We start from the raw sequence: 21,476 nt of genomic DNA, 5'->3' as shown, positions 1-21,476 counted from the left end.
AAATATAAACATATATTTTTAAGTATAGAAAACGTGTCAATAATATTAGAGATTAAATAATAATATTAACAAATTAAATTTGTTACTCTTAAGAAAATATATGTTGTAAAGTGCAAGAAAAATGTGATTAGTGAACAAGTATGAACTACTATTCAGACAATTCATTACAGTATCAATAAATTAGTTTCATTATCCATCAACAAATTAAATAGTGCAGAGTGGCTTGCTTTGTATCTATATATAAGAAGGTAAACACGTACCTTTACAATTTTAATATCTTGCATTAAGTGATGTCTTTAATTACATTTTATAAATAATGTTCTGATTGAATGGATGTATCTGAAATCTCTGCAAAAGTAGGAGTCATTTCATGGACTGCAGTCACCATCACTCTGAATAAAAATGTTTCAATTTGACTTTGAAAGGCTGATTAATGCAAACACTGAGTGGCTTGAGTTTGATGTCATTCCAAGAGGAATACAAACTTGCACTTTTTACTTTCTCAAAGTCTTTATTTTTCACATTGTCTGTTATATGCCCTTGAAAACTGTCAGTCACTAAAATACTTATCAATTTTAAAAGAGCACCAGTTCGCTGCTTCCACACACATATTATCTGCTCTAAAACTAGCGCATTATTCATCCATTCTTTTTCTTGGTATCTAACAATGACACGAGTAAGTAATTTTTCACCTGTTGGAAGGGTTTTTCTCTTACATACAAAAATAGTGAAACTTTTGCCAGAAATACTGTGAACAGAACTGTACATTACTGTTTTTCGTAATCACAAATATTCAAGCAAACAGTTTCATAACATACAGTGTTAATTGTTGAATTTGCTGGCATGTCGAAGTAGACTGATGTTTGATTGGCATTTATTGTTTGCCCCATTAAAAGTTTTTTTTTTTGTTGTATATACATACACACACACCTTGTGAAATTGATAACAATTGTTGCATACTTTGTTTTCCACTTCTGTGTGTAGTAAGTAAGTTTATTCAGTAAATTTAATGCTTCTTTTCTCAATCTCTAGGGTGAATACAATTGTGATAGAATTGGATGTCTCTCCTTTAATTCTTCTGCCCGTTCAGAAGTCAGCACAGAAACACTTCAAACAATAAAAAAACAGAATGTTGTTATTAGTCAAATAGTCGATGAGGTAACTAATTTTACTATGTATTTGGAATTATTTGATAGTATTATAATAATAATTAATATTTTTTAAATTAAATGTAATTTATTTAAAATTAATTAGTTGGAGATTCCTGTTGTTTGTTGGAATGTAAGTAAGGATTTATTTATGAACTGTATAGTTGGAGCTTCTAAAAATTCTAACAACGAACTGGAATTAAATCAGGTGGCTAATGTATAACAATAAACTAACCTACAGAAACAATTTTATATTTATGGAATAGAATGCTTCTATTTTATACATGAAGAAGAATTACTTTAAAACATTTGTGTAATTATTTATGATACATATGAGATATTAAAAAATGAAAATTAAATTGAAAAGTAGAAAAAGCTAGCTAAGGTTGTATAACATTCCTAGCTTTACTCTTGACAGAATTTTTATTTCAAATGCACCATAAAGTTTTTTAATATTAATAACTTATTTATGAAATATTTAGAGTATAATTGCAAAAAAACGAAATATTAAAGATTCTGATTTCAACCCTTCCATACTGATCAGATCTGGTACTCTTCCAGAATTTTCATTTCTTCCTGAATTTAAATAGGAACATTAACCTTTTTGGGATTAACATACTGTAAATCCTAATGCATACTCAGACTAGGTTATTTTATTAAAATTACTCACCTTGTATGTAGTCATTTTCTGTATGATTTATCTCTTCACAATCACTAGTAATGAATATTTTTTTTTAATCCATTTAAAATTTAAAACTATTTTTTTCTTTTTTACTTTATATAGCTGTAAAAAAATTTAAAACAATTTTTATTATAAACATAAACAAAATTTCATTTAATACATTTCTGGATTCGCAAATAAAATATTTACAAGAGAAAAACTATTTTGTTTTTCTCTATTTTGTTTTTTAAATCTAAAATGTTATTTTTGTGTGATAATTCCAAAGTATGGAGAAGCACACAACCATAAATTACATTGAACACACATGTAGCATGATTCTCTCCTCTTGTATCATTCCAATTGAGTATGAGTGCAAACATAACATTTTCTCATAGCATATTTCCTGTTAAGGTTTTCTGGAACAAGTAAAGGGAAGAGTCTTTCAGTTAGCCAAAGTGGTGGCCCAATTTTGCAAACATAACATTTTCTCATAGCATATTTCCTGTTAAGGTTTTCTGGAACAAGTAAAGGGAAGAGTCTTTCAGTTAGCCAAACACATGGATCTTCTCCATGTTGAAAACTTCTGTCAACGTGGGGTTGTTCTAACAGCTGATGAATAACTCCTAGGTGAAAATCGGCCAATGTTGTCTTTTTTCCAGTGCTAACCATGTACAAACTATGTGCATTTAACAATGAAATATCAACAGTATGAAAAATAATTTTTTGTTCCATTTTATTGTTTTTCGGACACATTCTACTGAACTCAGCATCATGCCACTTCTGTTGACAGCCCCCATGTTATCATTGTAGTCAATAATGCAGGCTGGTTTCTATATATTAGAGTTAGTCTAGCTGTTTTACCATCTGTCTGTCCTTTCCCAAACCGGAAGAATTGGCTTGCTAGGTGAAAATTCATTTTATGATGAGGTCAAAGCTGAGGCATCACTTATTTTACATACGCGGGCAATTCACATTATATTAAGGTTATTGAAAAATAGGAAAGTCATTAGTTTAAATATATCGAAGTGCATAGTGACCATGTTGAAAAAAACTGAAAATTTTTTTCATTGTCAGGCTGAGAACTTTTGACTCTTGTAAATATGTTTTTAGGAATAATATAGATAAAAATTTTGCTTTATAAACATTTTAATTAAAAAAATTATGATTCAAGAATAAATTTTAATTATGTAACTAATGTAATTTTAAACAGTTAAAATTTTTTCAGATATCAAAGCAGTGCAGAAGCGATATATATTGTAAGAATTCTAATGCTTGTGGTGATAATGTTGGTGGTACTGATGAATCTAATGAAATTTTACAATGTAATGTAAAAAAATATAAAAATAATGATGATGTATTATCTATGAGTGATTCTGAGAGTAGTGAAATTTATGAAGATAAAGAGATTGCTTCCACTTTTCCAACCTTCTTTGGGTAGGTTTTTTCAATTGATTTTAATTTTAATGTTTGAGGGGTAGTTTATTTTTATTATTGATACCCTATTCTGTTGCTAATCATTTTACTGCAATGTTCTACCATAACTTTATATAAATTCTTTTCATTATAGAAAGTACATTCTGAAACAAAGCATAGTTTGATAGATTTAAAATCAATTTTATTTTGCAATCTATTTAAAATCTCAAATGACCATCATCTGTTCTGGGAATAGTATTGTCATGTTTTATTTATGAACATTTCCATACAGGCTGACAGATTTGATTTAGTTTTAAACTTCAGTTATTAATGTAGCTTTACTTTACAAGTGATTATTATTTTATATGACTGTCTTTTGTTTCTTTTATATGAAACATGTGACACATTTGTGTCAAATGGCCTAAGAATGCTGCCATTGTTACAAGATGTGTGACTTTTCTAAATCATAGAGTGAATTAAGTGGTGTGCAAATGAAAGCAGATTTTTTAATGGAAAGTATGTCTACTAACATGTTTAATGGCATCAGCTGCTATGATAATTTCTTTTGTCTGCACAAAAAAAAATGATTGATTTTTTATGCAGTTTCTCCAAGATTACCTATCTAGTGCCAGTCATTTCATTTCAGTCTACCCCCCTACATCTTACATCCCTAACAGTTTGTTTTACACATTCCAAACATTGCTTGCCTGCATAATTTTTCCCATCTACCTGTCCCTCCAATATTAAAGCAATGACTATTCCAGGATGCCTTAATATGTGGCCTAAGTCTGTGTCTTCTTTTAAATATATTTTCCCAAATGCTTCTTTCTTCATCAATTTGTCGCAACACCTCTTTATTTATCACTTTATCTACCCACCTGATTTTTAACATTCTCCTATAGCACCACATTTCAAAAGCTTCTAATCTTTTCTTCTCAAGTTTCACTTCCATATAAAGCTACGCTCCAAACATACACAAAAAAAATACTTTCCTGATGTTTAAATTAATTTTTGATGTAAGGACATATTTCTGACTTAAAGATCATTTTGCCTGTGCGGTTTGGCATTTTCTATCGCTCCTGCTATGTCCATCTTTGGTAATTCTACTTTCTAAATTAAAAAATTGTTTTACTTCCATAGTCTTTTCTTGTCGTATTTTTATATTCAGTGATCCATCTACTTTACGTCTACTACATTTCATCACTTTTGTTTTGTTCTTGTTTATTTTCATGTGGTAGTTCTTGCAAAGGACTTTATCCATGCCATTCATTGTTCCTTCTAAATCTTTTTTACTCTTTGCTAGAATTACTATATCATCAATAAACCGTAGCATCTTTTCACCTTACAAGGATCTTTTCTTTACACTGAATCTAAGTTGTTCTTTAACATCATTAACTGCTTCTTCTATGTAAAGGTTAAAAAGTAATGAGGATTGGGAACTTCCTTGTCGAACTCCCTTTTTTATTACTGCTCCTTTCTTATGCTCTTTGATTATTCCTGTTGCAGTTTGGTTCCTGTAAATGTTAGCAATTGTTCTTCTATCTCTATACTTGAAACCTAAACTTTTTAAAATGCTAAACATTTTATTCCAGTCTACATTATCAAATATCTTTTCTAAGTCTATAAATGCCATTTATGTTGGTTAGTATTTCTTTAATCTTCCTTCTACTATTAATCTAAGCACTAAATTTGCTTCCGTTATCCCTATACTTTTCCTGAAACCAAATTGGTCTTCTGACACTTCTTCCACTCTCCTCTTAGTTTTTCTGTCCAGAATTTTAGTTAAGATTTTGCATGAGAACTTAAGCTAATTGTTCTGTATTCTTCACATTTTTCTGCTCCCCCTGCTTTCTTTGGTATCATGACAATAACACTCTTTTTGAAGTCTGATGGAACTTCTCCCTTTTCATAAATATTACACAACAGTTTGTATAATTTATCAATTGCTTCCTCACATGCACTGTGCAGTAATTCTACAGGTATTCCATCTATTCCAGGAGCCTTTCTGCCGTTAAAATCTTTTAATGTTCTCTTAAATTCAGATCTCAGTCTTGTTTCTCCCCTTTCATCCTCTTCGACTTCCTCTTCTTCCTCTATTACACCATTTTCTTATTCATTTCCTCCGTACAGCTCTTCAGTATATTCCACTCAATTATCAACCTTTTTTTTGCATTGTAAATCAGTGTAACATCTTTATTTAACACATTATTAGATTTTACTTATGTACCACAGAATTCTCCTTAACTTTTCTGTATGCTTCGTTTACCAATGATCATTTCTCTTTCCACTTCTGAAAACTTTTCTTTCATCCACTTTTCTTTTGCTAATTTGTACTTCCTGTTTATAATATTTCTTAATTGTCGATCGTTCCTTTTACCTTCTTCATCATTAACATTGTTATATTTTCTTATGTTCATCCATCAGCTGCAATATATCCTCTGATATCCAAGGTTTTCTACCAGTTCTCTTTGTTTGCTTAAGTTTGCTTCTGCTGATTTAAGAATCTTGTTTTCTTAACATTTTACCATTCTTTTTCTATATTTTCCAACTTATCTTTTTTACTCAGACCTCTTGCGATGTCCTCAAAAATCTTCTTTACCACCTCTTCCTCAAGCTTCTCTAAATTCCACCGATTATCTGATTCCTTTTCTTTAGATTTTTAAACCCCAATCTACATTTCATTATCACTAATTTGTGGGCACTATCAATGCTCCTGGATATGTTTTGCAGTCGATGAGTTGATTTCTAAACCTTTGCTTAACCATGATATAACCTATCTGCTACCTTGCACTATTGCCTGGCTTTTTACTTGTGTATATTCTTTATTTTGATTTTAAACTAGTTGTTGATAATTATACTTCGTGCAAAACTCAATAGTCAGTCCCCTCCCTCATTCCTTTTGCCGGGCCTATATTCACCCACAATATTTCCTTTCTTGCCTTTTCCAATGCTTGCATTCAAATCTCCAACTATATTAAATTTTCATCCCCTTTTATGTGTTTCTTTCGTCAATTTCTTTGTATACGCACTATCATCATGCCCACTCATCATCATCGTGGGCAGTTGTAGGCATATAGATGTTAACAATCATTGTCGACTTAGGTTTTGATTTTATTCTGATTACAATGATTCTATCGCTAAGCTTTTTGAAATACTTTCTTCCATATCTTTTTGTTCATTATGAAACCTATTCCTGCCTGGCCTTTATTTGAGACCGAGTTAATTACTCTAAAATCACGTGACCAAAAGTTGTTTTCTTTTTCTTTCTGAACCTCGCTATTTCGTACTACATCTACATTTAACCTACCCATTTCCCTCTTTAAATTTTCTAATCTACCAACCTTTTTTAGACTTCTAACATTCCATACTCTAACTTTTAGAATGTTATTTTTCAATTTTCTCTTAACCCCTTCCTTAGTAGTCTCCACCTGAAGATCTGAAGAGGGGACTAGTTTACCTTTGGAATATTTTGCCAAGGATGCCTCTAGCTTTGTTACATGGAAATGCAGAGAGCTACATTTTCTTGAAAAAAAAAACAGCTGTAGTTTTCCATTGCTTTCAGCTGCACAGTACTCAGAAGATTCAGTGATATTGATATGGCCGTTTAAGTTTTCCTAAACCATGCCCTAAACAACTACTGAAAGAGCTGCTGCCCTCTTTCAGGAATCATTCCTTAGTCTGGCTCTCAACAGATATCTCTACGATATGGTTGCTTCTTCGGTCCAACTATTTTGTATCACTGAATACTCAAGCCCCATCACCATCAGCAAGGTCTCATAGAGAGAGAGCTGTGATCATGATATCTAATAGCTCTTGTGATTTTCTAATAAGAAATAAAGTCCTTTGACAGTTCCTCAATCTCACAGGGTTTACTACTCTACTAGGCACTAATCAAGAAGTGGCTGGCCTGCTTGCTTCTAGTAGGTCCCAGTATGGCATAGAGCCTGGGTGACTGACCTCAATACATAGTGAATTATAGAATAGTTTACTGACTTCTCCAGGATTTTATTGGTACTACAGCATTATCTTAGACACTCAATTTTAAAGATAATCAGCCTTACTTAGTTTGAGGCTGATTGCAGTGTTTAAAGAATACTGGTCAATGGGGGTCACCATACCCATGTGCAATCCTCATTCATCCTTTAGAGAGAGAAAAGAAGAACATGAATTTTACATACATATTTTCTCCAGCTGTACAAAGGACATCATGTATTTCAAGTTTACGAATTTCCCTTTAAACAGTCTTAAGAGAGAAAAATGAACTAAAGTTGTATTCCTTAATCTTCCTTTGTCTTGTAAACTTGTTGTTGAAGGGAAGACTGTTGGAAGACTGAAGGGACTGTTATACACAGGTAACACTGTTTTATAAAATCATATCTCGTTTTTCTTTTGAAACACCTGTGTAAGGGTGTGAAGGTGAATTTTGAAGTTTCTATGTATTTTGTAAATTTAACTGAAATTAACTCCAATAGAATCTGGAAAAAAGTTTGGTTTTTTCTTTTGGTCAGCTCTAAAAGAAGAGAAACAGAATAATCAAGGAACTTCTAATTTCCACGGATATCTCTTGTACTTCAGATATAAAATAAAAATTCAGCTCAGATACTAACAGAAAATTCTGTAAAAATGTTTGTTTGAAGTTTCCTTTATACACCCTTAAGAGAGTGGATTGAATAAAGAGGTCTTGTTTTTCCCCATTTATATTCTATAAATGCCGGAAAAATTTAACTTGGCTGTGTTATATTGGTACTACTTGTATTAAGTATTAATTCAATCTCATTTTTTCAAATCAATTTTTTACCTCATTTTTTCAAATAGCTAGAAAGTTGAAATTTATCATACTTAAATTTTGAATTTTGAAAACTAAGCAAATTTTGGTTTGGTTAAATTTTTTTTTTAAAAAACGTCTTTCAATTAATTATTTTTTAAGAGGTAAATATTGAAGTAGATAGGAGAACTTCTTGATCTGACATTGGAGGTCATGATGATGTGAGAACCATGACGTTGGGGACTGTTTTTGGTGTTAGTGGTGTATGTCCTTAAATTTCATAATTTTATAAATACATAGTATGTTGAATATCAAGTACTGCAGTTCTGTAAAATGAGAATTCACAACTAAAGTAAAATTAAATATTATTAAGAAAAATAAAAATGTTTATTATATAAAATTTCACAATATAAGCTGAAAGCGATACATTTATGTTCTTTGGTCAGCAATTTTTCGTGGATAATTATTGTTATTATTACTTATAGATAATTATTATTGTTGTTTATGAATAATTAGTTCTTAAATATATTTATTCTACTATCACTTTTTTCAGTGCTGCTTTAATATGTGAAGAAAGTTCAGAATGCAATTCAGGAGCATCTAGTATGTCATTAGTTTTATCAGATGAAAATGAGAATGATAATTATGACTGCAAAAACAGCGACGATAACAGCTGCAGTAATGATGATGTATGTTTGTTTTTAATTTTGTATAATTATTTTATAGTTCACTATTTATTTTATGTTGTTGACCAAATTACAGTTAGATTGGACAGATTGTAGCTGATCAGTCTTAAGTTAGTACTTCAATTAAACCTGAACCACCTCAGTACATCTTTAATACAGGAGTTAAAATTCTTTAGAAGAAATTGTAACTTTAATGATAGAGTTTGATCTTGTTCCTTTGCTATTAGATAAATTAATATATATAATATAGGTGAATGAAAAATTACGCAATCTATATGGAAAAGAAAATGTATGAAAACCAGCACATAAAAAACTTTATTAAATTTTAAGAAACAGATTGTTATTAAGGATTTCATCATTTACAGTAATTTTGTTAAATGTTTGAAATGTCATCCATTTTCAGCTGTATATGCATCAACATGTTTCTTCTTGTTAGCAACACTTTTTTTTAACGGTTTCAGTGCTGATATGGATTATTTCTACTTCAATATTCTGTTTGAGTCTATGTTTGTGTGAGGATCATTTTTTACTACTTTTTCTTTTAAATAACCCCAAAGAAAAAAAATCTGTAGGAGATAAATCTGGCAACCTAAATGGCCAAAGAAAACTTTCTTTGGGAGAAAACTTTCACTCCAAAGAACTCATGTAGCAGCATTCTTAAGTAGGTACAAAGGGATTGGAAATTGTACAGATTTTTTTCATACAGATTTCTGATGTATGTGATAAGTTGTGTAGGAGCACCCATTTCTCCACAGTATTCCAGCATTTGCTTCCATTTGATACGAGTGCTTTCTTGTAGTCCAGAAAACACAGTACAAGAGGATTAATAAATTCCCTTTATTTCTCAATCAGTTGTCTGATATTCAAAATCTGTTAACATGTTCCTTTTTTCTTCACAAAGCCAGCTAGATGTCTGTAGTGGCATTTCTCTATTTATGCAAAGTTTCATGAATTGCAAATCTTACATGCATGTGATATTAAAATTGTTGTATAGTTGGGACAGCTTTGTACTTGCCCTTGTTATGGAAATCTATCGGAATTCAACAAATGTCACGATTTTCAGTTTTATTGAAAAATTGGTAGAATTTTCAACTGATCTTTGCAAAATTGCATTAATAATCTTTTTCCTAAGGATAGAAGCATAAAAATTTGAGAAGTTGCTAAAATTTGTTGTGTAAGTATTGGCTCTGCATTTTCTGTTATACATGACAGGGAAAATTAATGCAAAACGTGTTTTAAGATGGATTCTGAGATGGTTGACTTAGAATCACAGACACCTGAATGTTTACCTGTATAGTTTTTAGCAGAAGGTAATGCTTTTTTAGATTGCATAATAACTCATGATGAGACTTGGGTTCATCATTTTAAGCCAGAATTAAAATGTCAAGAGTACGGAATTAAACACTAGAGTATGCCTGCCAGAAGAGATTCAAAACCTACACATCAGCTGGTAAAGTGATGCTTACCAGGTGTGTAAATATGAAACTGAACTTTTTGTATAGAAAATACACATTTATTGTATGAAAATGATAAAAAATATTTTATTTGGAATATTGTCCATCCTAGCTATTCATTTTTCCCATCTCTGACAATCTGTGAATGCCACACCAAAAAAACTGTTGCTCTTTTGAAGCAAACCTAGCCATTTTCGTACATTTTCATAAGAAGTGAACTGCTGCTCAGCAAGTGTGTGTCACATTGATGCAAATAAATAGTAGTAGGATGGAGCCAGGTCTGGAAAGTAAGCCGCATGGGAAGTATTTCTCAACTGAATGCCTCAGTCTTTTCCTTAACTGGTTTATCTGTGTGTGATGGTGCATTATCATGAAGCAAAATCATTTTGTGTTGCTTTTTTTGATATTCTGGTCGTTTTTCATGCAATGCTAGATTCAAATTGATCATTTGTTGTCCGTAGCGTTCAGTATTAACGGTTTCACTAGGTTTTAACAGCTCATAATAGATCACAAACTTCTGATCACCAAACACAGAGCATTGTCTTTTTTCTATAGCGATTTGGCCTTCAAATCGTTGTCAATGGCTCGCCTGGGGTTACCCATGATCTTTTATGCTTAGGATTCTCAAAATATATTCACTTTTCATCACCTGTCACAATTCGATGGAAAAATGACTTTCTTTTGTACCTGGTGAGCAGCATTTACAAGTGGTTTTTCAGTTTTCTTGCTGTCTTTCATTCATTTCATGTGGAACCCATTTTCCCATCTTTTGGATCTTTCCCATGGTTTTAAATGTATGGAGATGGCTTCTCGTGTTACATTTAATTGATCCACAAGTTGTTGTGTTTGAGCGTCATCCTCATCTAACAATGCTTGCAATTCACTGTCTTCAAACTTTTTCAGTGGTCTTCTACGTTCTTTGTTTCTCACGTCAAAATCGCCACTTTTGAATTTTTTTTCTAAACCATTCAAAGCATTGTGATTTACCAAGAGCATGCTCACTGTAAGCTTTGACAAGCATTTGATGCGATTCTGCAGCAGTTTTCTTTAAACGGTAACAGAAAATCAATGCTGTCCGCTAATTAAAACTATGCTGTTGAATGAAACTTGTACTGTTGTGAGTTAAAAATCTTTGTCAGCTATCAAAGAAAGAAAATGGCACCAATGATGCGGTTTGACAGTAACTTCATTGACAACTAGGGCCATCAATGGACAAATTTCGTTTTCATATTTACACACCTGGTACAGTGTTTTGGGACTATAAAGGCCCAATCTATTATATGGAAGAACAATGTGATTATTTGGAAGAACAATGTGTAATCAATGGAAAATACTATTGTGACATGCTAAAAAATAAGATGAAACTTACAATAAGTTGGAAATGTGTTTATTCTCTCTTAGAAGGTGTAATTCTTCTACATGATATGCCCACCCCAATACTGCTAAAGACACAGGAATAGGGTTGCTGTACATCTTGGTTTTTTGGTACTGTCACCGGTTTCACTGAAAGATGACACTTCCAATACCATAACTAGCTACTGCTTAACAATCGTAGCTGAAGTAAACCTCCCTTTAGACAAGTGTTTATCATTTTGTGGTGATAACACAATCGCTAATTTTGGAGGTGCGAACTACAAAGGGATAAACAACATTTTTCAAAAACTCCAAGATAATTTGGGGAAAGACATATAGGGGATTGGGTGCCCTGCACATATATTGCACAACACAGTTTCTTGTGCAACTGATGATGTTGTTGCTGTGGATGTTAAAACAACAGTTATCAAACTATTCAAACTATTACTCTATACAGTCAAAACTGAAGAGCTTAAAAGTTTCTGTGAGTTTGTCGACATACCTTAAAAACAGTTGCTTTACCACAGAAGAACAAGATTGGTATAACTTATGCCTGCAGTTAAGTTTGTGGGAAGCTTTGAGAGCTTACTTCCTCGTCAGGAAAAATCCCCTAAAATACTCCAGGATTTTTTTTCAACTACACTGAATGAGGCCTATCTGTGGTTTCTCCACAACTAGTTGTTTTTATTTCATCAATAAATAAAAGCAACTGAACCTTCAAATATTTCAGTTATTGAGGTTAAATAAATCCTTTACAGAACTTTGAAGGCTGTTAAAGAATAAGAAGAATCTCTCTTTATTGGATTTAAAACTAGCAAATAATTGCTTAAGAGAAAGAAAGTGATAAGGGGAACATAAGGAATTTTAACTTTACTGGGGAACATAAGGAATTTTTCCAGACAGTGTATGGCTACTTGGATAAGTGAAGCGAGTCCCTTCAGGACTTATCCACCTTCGACTGGATGATCTAAAGGCAATCCATGATTGGGATCAAATAGAAAATACTTTGGCTTATTTTACCTCAAAGAGCATGGTTACAGTTTTAATGAGCAAACAACAAAATGAAGAAGAGCGTAAATGGGAAAACTTAAATTCAGGTAAAAAGTGGATTAGGTGCTTTGAGAGTATGGATAAGTATCAGTATTCTCACTTGTTGAAAATAGCCAGTACTTATTTTCAATACCAGCTCACAGTGCAAATGTGGAGTTTTTTCAATGATGTCATCTCAGTGGACTGATGAACGCAACTGCCTTTCAGTGTAAACAGTTTAAAACTTACTAGTTTGTCAGTATTACTTCAGCAAAACTTGTGTTGAGTTTTACAATTATGAGATAAATCAATCAGACCGTATTTTTTTTTTTTTTGTCTTCAGTCATTTGACTGGTTTGATGCAGCTCTCCAAGATTCCCTATCTAGTGCTAGTCGTTTCATTTCAGTATACCCTCTACACCCTACATCCCTAACAATTTGTTTTACATACTCCAAACGTGGCCTGCCTACACAATTTTTCCCTTCTACCTGTCCTTCCAAAATTAAAGCGACTATTCCAGGATGCCTTAATATGTGGCCTGTATGTATATCTCCTTTTAACTATATTTTTTCCAAATGCTTCTCTCTTCATCAATTAGCTACAACATCTCTTTGTTTGTCACTTAATCCACCCATCTGATTTTTAACATTCTCCTATAGCACCACATTTCAAAAGCTTCTAACCTTTTCTTCTCAGATACTCCGATTGTCCAAGTTTCACTTCCATATAAAGCGACACTCCAAACATACACTTTCAAAAATCTTTTCCTGACATTTAAATTAATTTTTGATGTAAACAACTTATATTTCTTACTGAAGGCTCGTTTAGCTTGTGCTATTCGGCATTTTATATCGCTCCTGCTTCGTCCATCTTTAGTAATTCTACTTCCCAAATAACAAAATTCTTCTACCTCCATAATCTTTTCTCCTCCTATTTTCACATTCAGTGGTCCATCTTTGTTATTTCTACTACATTTCATTACTTTTGTTTTGTTCTTGTTTATTTTCATGCGATAGTTCTTGCGTAGGACTTCATCTATGCCGTTCATTGTTTCTTCTAAATCCTTTTTATTCTCGGCTAGAATTACTATATCATCAGCAAATCGTAGCATCTTTATCTTTTCACCTTGTACTGTTACTCTGAATCTAAATTGTTCTTTAACATCATTAACTGCTAGTTCCATGTAAAGATTAAAAAGTAACGGAGATAGAGAACATCCTTGTCGGACTCCCTTTCTTATTATGGCTTCTTTCTTATGTTCTTCAATTGCTACTGTTGCTGTTTGGTTCCTGTACATGTTAGCAATTGTTCTTCTATCTCTGTATTTGAACCCTAATTTTTTTAAAATGCTGAACATTTTATTCCAGTCTACGTTATCGAATGCCTTTTCTAGGTCTATAAACACCAAGTATGTTGGTTTGTTTTTCTTTAATCTTCCTTCTACTATTAATCTGAGGCCTAAAATTGCTTCCCTTGTCCCTATACTTTTCCTGAAACCAAATTGGTCTTCTCCTAACACTTCCTCCACTCTCCTCTCAATTCTTCTGTATAGAATTCTAGTTACGATTTTTGATGCATGACTAGTTAAACTAATTGTTCTGTATTCTTCACATTTATCTGCCCCTGCTTTCTTTGGTATCATTACTATAACACTTTTTTGAAGTCTGATGGAAATTCCCCTTTTTCATAAATATTACACACCAGTTTGTATAATCTATCAATCGCCTCCTCCCCTGCACTGCGCAGTAATTCTACAGGTATTCCGTCTATTCCAGGAGCCTTTCTGCCATTTAAATCTTTTAATGCTCTCTTAAATTCAGATCTCAGTATTGTTTCTCCCATTTCATCCTCCTCAACTTCCTCCTCTTCCTCTATAAAACCATTTTCTAATTCATTTCCTCTGTATAACTCTTCAATATATTCCACCCATCTATCGACTTTACCTTTCGTATTATATATAGGTGTACCATCTTTGTTTAACACATTATTACATTTTAATTTATGTACCCCAAAATTTTCCTTAACTTTCCTGTATGCTCCGTCTATTTTACCAATGTTCATTTCTCTTTCCACTTCTGAACACTTTTCTTTAATCCACTCTTCTTTCGCTAGTTTGCACTTCCTGTTTATAGCATTTCTTAATTGCCGATAGTTCCTTTTACTTTCTTCATCACTAGCATTCTTATATTTTCTACGTTCATCCATCAGCTGCAATATATCGTCTGAAACCCAAGGTTTTCTACCAGTTCTCTTTATTCCGCCTAAGTTTGCTTCTGCTGATTTAAGAATTTCCTTTTTAATATTCTCCCATTCTTCTTCTACATTTTCTATCTTATCTTTTTTACTCAGACCTCTTGCGATGTCCTCCTCAAAAATCTTCTTTACCTCCTCTTCCTCAAGCTTCTCTAAATTCCACCGATTCATCTGACACCTTTTCTTCAGGTTTTTAAACCCCAATCTACATTTCATTATCACCAAATTATGGTCGCTATCAATGTCTGCTCCAGGGTAAGTTTTGCAGTCCACGAGTTGATTTCTAAATCTTTGCTTAACCATGATATAATCTATCTGATACCTTGCAGTATCGCCTGGCTTTTTCCAAGTGTATATTCTTCTATTATGATTTTTAAATTGGGTGTTGGCAATTACTAAATTATACTTCGTGCAAAACTCTATAAGTCGGTCCCCTCTTTCATTCCTTTTGCCCAGCCCGTATTCACCCACTATATTTCCTTCCTTGCCTTTTCCAATGCTTGCATTCCAATCTCCAACTATTATTAAATTTTCATCTTCTTTTACGTGTTTAATTGCTTCATCAATCTCTTCGTATACACATTCTACCTCATCATCATCATGGGCGCTTGTAGGCATATAGACGTTAACAATCGTTGTCGGTTTAGGTTTTGAATTTATCCTTATTACAATGACTCTATCGCTATGCGTCTTGAAATACTCCACTCTCCTCCCTATTTTCTTGTTCATCACGAAACCTACTCCTGCCTGCCCGTTATTTGACGCTGAGTTAATTACTCTAGACCGTATAAAAGCTGCAAATTTGTCTGAGAAATATGAGTGGTACACTAGTACTCAAAGTGAATCTATCCAACCCGCTACTGCAGACTTGTAATTCATGAATAATGAATGTTGGAATGTTATTTGTCTTGTATTCTGTTATTCTGTATCTAACTTAAAAAAAAAATAATAATATTGTAATTACTTTAATTTATTAAGTAATAAAAAAGTTTTTTCAAATGCTAATTTTTTAAATATTTGCCAAGAAGGGCTCTTGGAGCACCCTTTTTCTTGGTGGAGAGGTTCATACCCACTATGTTAGCCATCCCATATATAAGTGTCCTGGTTTCACTCATTGTTTTTTGTTTAATCCCCTCAAGAGTGCGTAAAAGAATAGCTCAGATACTGAGGTGAAGAATTCTTTACTAGTGGAATTACAGAAAGATGGGACAAGTGTCTAAATGTAACCAGGAATTATGTTAAAAAAGTAGTGTTACATTGTTAATGAGTGAATAATAATTTTTCTACAGTCGTTTGTCTCTAGTTTAGAGTTGATTTCTAAATCTTTGCTTAACCATGATATAATCTATCTGATACCTTGCAGTATCGCCTGGCTTTTTCCAAGTGTATATTCTTCTATTATGATTTTTAAATTGGGTGTTGGCAATTACTAAATTATACTTCGTGCAAAACTCTATAAGTCGGTCCCCTCTTTCATTCCTTTTGCCCAGCCCGTATTCACCCACTATATTTCCTTCCTTGCCTTTTCCAATGCTTGCATTCCAATCTCCAACTATTATTAAATTTTCATCTTCTTTTACGTGTTTAATTGCTTCATCAATCTCTTCGTATACACATTCTACCTCATCATCATCATGGGCGCTTGTAGGCATATAGACGTTAACAATCGTTGTCGGTTTAGGTTTTGAATTTATCCTTATTACAATGACTCTATCGCTATGCGTCTTGAAATACTCCACTCTCCTCCCTATTTTCTTGTTCATCACGAAACCTACTCCTGCCTGCCCGTTATTTGACGCTGAGTTAATTACTCTAGACCGTATAAAAGCTGCAAATTTGTCTGAGAAATATGAGTGGTACACTAGTACTCAAAGTGAATCTATCCAACCCGCTACTGCAGACTTGTAATTCATGAATAATGAATGTTGGAATGTTATTTGTCTTGTATTCTGTTATTCTGTATCTAACTTAAAAAAAAAATAATAATATTGTAATTACTTTAATTTATTAAGTAATAAAAAAGTTTTTTCAAATGCTAATTTTTTAAATATTTGCCAAGAAGGGCTCTTGGAGCACCCTTTTTCTTGGTGGAGAGGTTCATACCCACTATGTTAGCCATCCCATATATAAGTGTCCTGGTTTCACTCATTGTTTTTTGTTTAATCCCCTCAAGAGTGCGTAAAAGAATAGCTCAGATACTGAGGTGAAGAATTCTTTACTAGTGGAATTACAGAAAGATGGGACAAGTGTCTAAATGTAACCAGGAATTATGTTAAAAAAGTAGTGTTACATTGTTAATGAGTGAATAATAATTTTTCTACAGTCGTTTGTCTCTAGTTTAGAGTTGATTTCTAAATCTTTGCTTAACCATGATATAATCTATCTGATACCTTGCAGTATCGCCTGGCTTTTTCCAAGTGTATATTCTTCTATTATGATTTTTAAATTGGGTGTTGGCAATTACTAAATTATACTTCGTGCAAAACTCTATAAGTCGGTCCCCTCTTTCATTCCTTTTGCCCAGCCCGTATTCACCCACTATATTTCCTTCCTTGCCTTTTCCAATGCTTGCATTCCAATCTCCAACTATTATTAAATTTTCATCTTCTTTTACGTGTTTAATTGCTTCATCAATCTCTTCGTATACACATTCTACCTCATCATCATCATGGGCGCTTGTAGGCATATAGACGTTAACAATCGTTGTCGGTTTAGGTTTTGAATTTATCCTTATTACAATGACTCTATCGCTATGCGTCTTGAAATACTCCACTCTCCTCCCTATTTTCTTGTTCATCACGAAACCTACTCCTGCCTGCCCGTTATTTGACGCTGAGTTAATTACTCCAGACCGTATAAAAGCTGCAAATTTGTCTGAGAAATATGAGTGGTACACTAGTACTCAAAGTGAATCTATCCAACCCGCTACTGCAGACTTGTAATTCATGAATAATGAATGTTGGAATGTTATTTGTCTTGTATTCTGTTATTCTGTATCTAACTTAAAAAAAAAATAATAATATTGTAATTACTTTAATTTATTAAGTAATAAAAAAGTTTTTTCAAATGCTAATTTTTTAAATATTTGCCAAGAAGGGCTCTTGGAGCACCCTTTTTCTTGGTGGAGAGGTTCATACCCACTATGTTAATGGCTAACATATATAAGTGTCCTGGTTTCACTCATTGTTTTTTGTTTAATCCCCTCAAGAGTGCGTAAAAGAATAGCTCAGATACTGAGGTGAAGAATTCTTTACTAGTGGAATTACAGAAAGATGGGACAAGTGTCTAAATGTAACCAGGAATTATGTTAAAAAAGTAGTGTTACATTGTTAATGAGTGAATAATAATTTTTCTACAGTCGTTTGTCTCTTTATTATTGTATGACCCTCATATTAGACAGTTTAGAATCCCATCTTCAGATGAATCTGTTCTTTATATAATGAGCAATAGGCATGAACTGAATTATTGGTCATCATGCAGACTTGTGTTTCAGAGAAAATGAATGATTGGAGCTTATTTTATTTAAGTGTATACATTTTCAGTACCTCAGAGATAATTATTGAAGTGAATACAATTTTTAAAATATTGCCTTTTATGTGTTTGGACTATTTGGACATTATTACAGATGCTTTTAATTATTTCTTTTTTTATATAATTAAGCTGGAAAATTTGTTGTTGAATGAATCAATTATTTCCTTTATATTATTTTTTTTCTTTTGTTATAATACATATTTTCAAGAATATTACAAAAATAGATTATTATATTGTCACTAATATAATATTAATTTAAAATTTAAAAAAAACATATAAAATTATTATTTATTTATTAAATTTATATTAATTAAAATTAATATTGGATTGTAAACCATCCAGATTGTCCGAAATTCAAAGATAGTTATTACCACTTGAAATTAGGTTAAAATTTGAAGATGATGCTTAGTTGAGAGGTTGAGATCAAAATGATGTTACATTTTTTATATGAAAACAGGATGATGAACCTTATTTAATAAATCTTAATGTGCGTAGTGATTAATGTGTAATATTGCTTAAACAGCCCAACCCCGTAGGAAGACACCCGCCTAGTGACAGTCCGGTCGCCCCCCCCCCCCCTGTTATATTGCTTAAACAGTGGTGATATTCTAATGCCCATTGTTTGTTTAATGTTCAACATTCGAGGTTTGTAAATAAAATAATGAGACTAGTTTTTTTGGCAGCCAAAGTGGCAGCACTGTGTAAAGTTACTAGTAAACATATAGTTATATGAACAGCTGATTTATATTAGGTATTAATATTTTTAGTCTAAATGAGTGATACTAATTATGAGCAACATTGTGCAATCAAGTTTTGTGTTAAACTCAGTGAGAATGCTACTGAAACTTTTTCAAAATTGAAAGGGCATATGGAGATGACGCTCTGTCAAATTTTTAGGTGGTTTAAAGCATTTTCAGATGGTTGGGAATCAGTTGCAGATGATCTACTCTCTGGAATACCGTTAACATCAAAAAGTGACAACAATGTTGAGCAAATCAGAGGCTTGATATGGTACAACCCGTGATTAACTGTCAGAATGATTGCAGAACAATTGAATTTGAACCATACCACAGTCCATCAAATTTTGACAAACGAATTTGACATGAAAATGGTTTGTGCAAAACTGGCCCCTAAAAACAACCTCACTATTGAACAGAAAAATAACAGGATGGAAGTGCCGTGATCTTTTAGGGCTAATTGAAATTTATTTTGATTTTCTAAAAAAATATTATTATTGGTGATGAATCTTGGATATTTGCGTGCAACTCAGAAACCAAATGCCATTGCAAGAAGTGGCAAACTTCAAACTCACCATGTCCCAGAAAAGCAAAAATGAGCATATCAAAAATTAGAACCATGCTAATTTGTTTCTTCAATAGTAGTGGCATTGTTCATAAGGAATTTTTCCCTACAGGACAGACTGTAAATCAATATGTTTACTGAGAAATTCTTGAAAGACTGCGGAAAAGAGTTCCCGCATGAGACTAGCCATCAAAGAGAACTGGATGCTGCATCATGATAATGCACATTGTCACATTGCACTCTCAATTAATGAGTTTTTGGCAAAGAAAACATTCCTGTATTTTCTCAACCACCTAATTCACCTGACTTGAAAGTCCCTGTGATCCTTTCCTTTCCTGACTTTAAAAAACACCTCAAAGGACACTATTTTGGAACAGTAGAACACATTAAAAGAATTTAATCGACCATCTGAAGGATATTCCAGTTTTTAAGTCCCAACACTGCTATGAAGAATGGGAAAACCGTTTGAAGCATTGCGTGGCTTCCTAAGGGAACTATTTTGAAGGTGATAACAAGTCCATGTATAATTGGATTGTAAATAAAAGGTTTTTCTGAGCCAGTCTCATTACTTCATTTACAGACCTCCTAAGTTAAATTGTAAATCTTAAATATTAGTTTTGAACTATTTTCTGTTACTCTAGGTCGCTAATGACTTTAATTGTTGATGTGACTATAAAAAAGAGAATGAAAAAAAAATTAAATTATAAATTATTTTATTTATTTTTTTTTTTAGGTTTTAATTATTATATTAATATAATGTAATATTATTATCAGTAATAAAATATTATATTATCAGTAGTATATTATAGTAATATTATTACTGGAGAAGAGAAAAAAAGTAAGATAACATATTTCTTTCAGTATGTATAATTTTAAAGGAAAGTAGGATGGAAAATTTGTTTTATTTGTTGCATTTTTGCTGTTTGTGATTTACTTTATCTTTTACAGTTTGTAAGTATGTAGTTCATGAAAATATTTTGTGTTATTACAGTTGTCTTTTTAGTTTAAGTTTTATTTTATTAGTTTTATGTTAGAATTGCAAAATCTGATTTATTCTTTCTTGGGGCTTTGGATAATGTGACATTTTTTGTGACAATTTCTTACTTTCTTACAATTTATATTTATGGATTCTAAACTGTGAACTGACAGCCAATTAGTATTTTGAAAACTTGTCTTGACTTTTTGATGCAATCAAAAAATATGTATTGGGGTTGGTAAGTATCTAATTTTGGTTTTCACAAGTAGATAGATTTATGTTTGTTTTGTAGGACGTATGTCAATGTTATTTTTTATTTTGGTATTTGATAGGGCATTTTTAGCATACTCTAGAAACAAATGGCACATAATTTTGTGTGCATCTGTTAGTTTTTGGTCAATTTTAACATGGAGTACTAAAATGTACAGTTTTTACATATTTTACTTTTTTATTTCCATAAAAGTAAGAAAGCTGCTGAGGCTCATTCATAAAGAGATATGTGAAGTTACAATAGCATCGATAGAAAAAGATCATGTCCAAGCCATCAAAGAAAAACTCCGGAATTGTCAATCACAGAAGAATCGTGTTCCACCAAGTTGATGCAAAGCCTCACACTTCTTATGGTTATTATTGGAGTTTGGTTGGGAAGTGATTTCTCATTTCCCATATACCCCTGATCTTGCACCATTAGATTACAATTTACTTTAAAGTTTGCAACATTTTTTGTATGGTAAAACTTTTGTCAATGATGATGAACTGTAATCACACTCAGTTCAGTTCTTGTTTGTAAGGACCAGAAGTTCTATGAGTGAGGAATCATAAAGTTGCCAGAAAGATGGCTAAAGGTTATCAGACAGAATGGGATATATATATTTGCTCAGGGGACCTAAAAGAATTAAAGTTC

General features: G+C 32.3%; 1 protein-coding gene across 2 annotated transcripts in view; it reads left to right on the top strand.

Moving 5' to 3' along the window:
• Window positions 1–21,476, top strand: part of LOC142320103 (uncharacterized) — a 157,604-nt gene that overhangs the window by 109,038 nt on the left and 27,090 nt on the right. For both annotated transcript variants that reach the window (XM_075357782.1, XM_075357781.1), the window contains exons 11-13: window positions 1,033–1,158; window positions 3,035–3,243; window positions 8,541–8,676. In XM_075357782.1, coding sequence (XP_075213897.1) covers window positions 1,033–1,158; window positions 3,035–3,243; window positions 8,541–8,676 — 471 coding nt within the window. The remainder of the gene's footprint in view (window positions 1–1,032; window positions 1,159–3,034; window positions 3,244–8,540; window positions 8,677–21,476) is intronic.

This window comes from Lycorma delicatula, chromosome 2, assembly GCF_047948215.1.
Source record: "Lycorma delicatula isolate Av1 chromosome 2, ASM4794821v1, whole genome shotgun sequence".
Taxonomy (NCBI): Eukaryota; Metazoa; Arthropoda; class Insecta; order Hemiptera; family Fulgoridae; genus Lycorma; species Lycorma delicatula.
The sequence above is the reverse complement of the archived record's forward strand: the minus strand, read 5'-3'. Positions and strand labels throughout refer to the sequence as shown.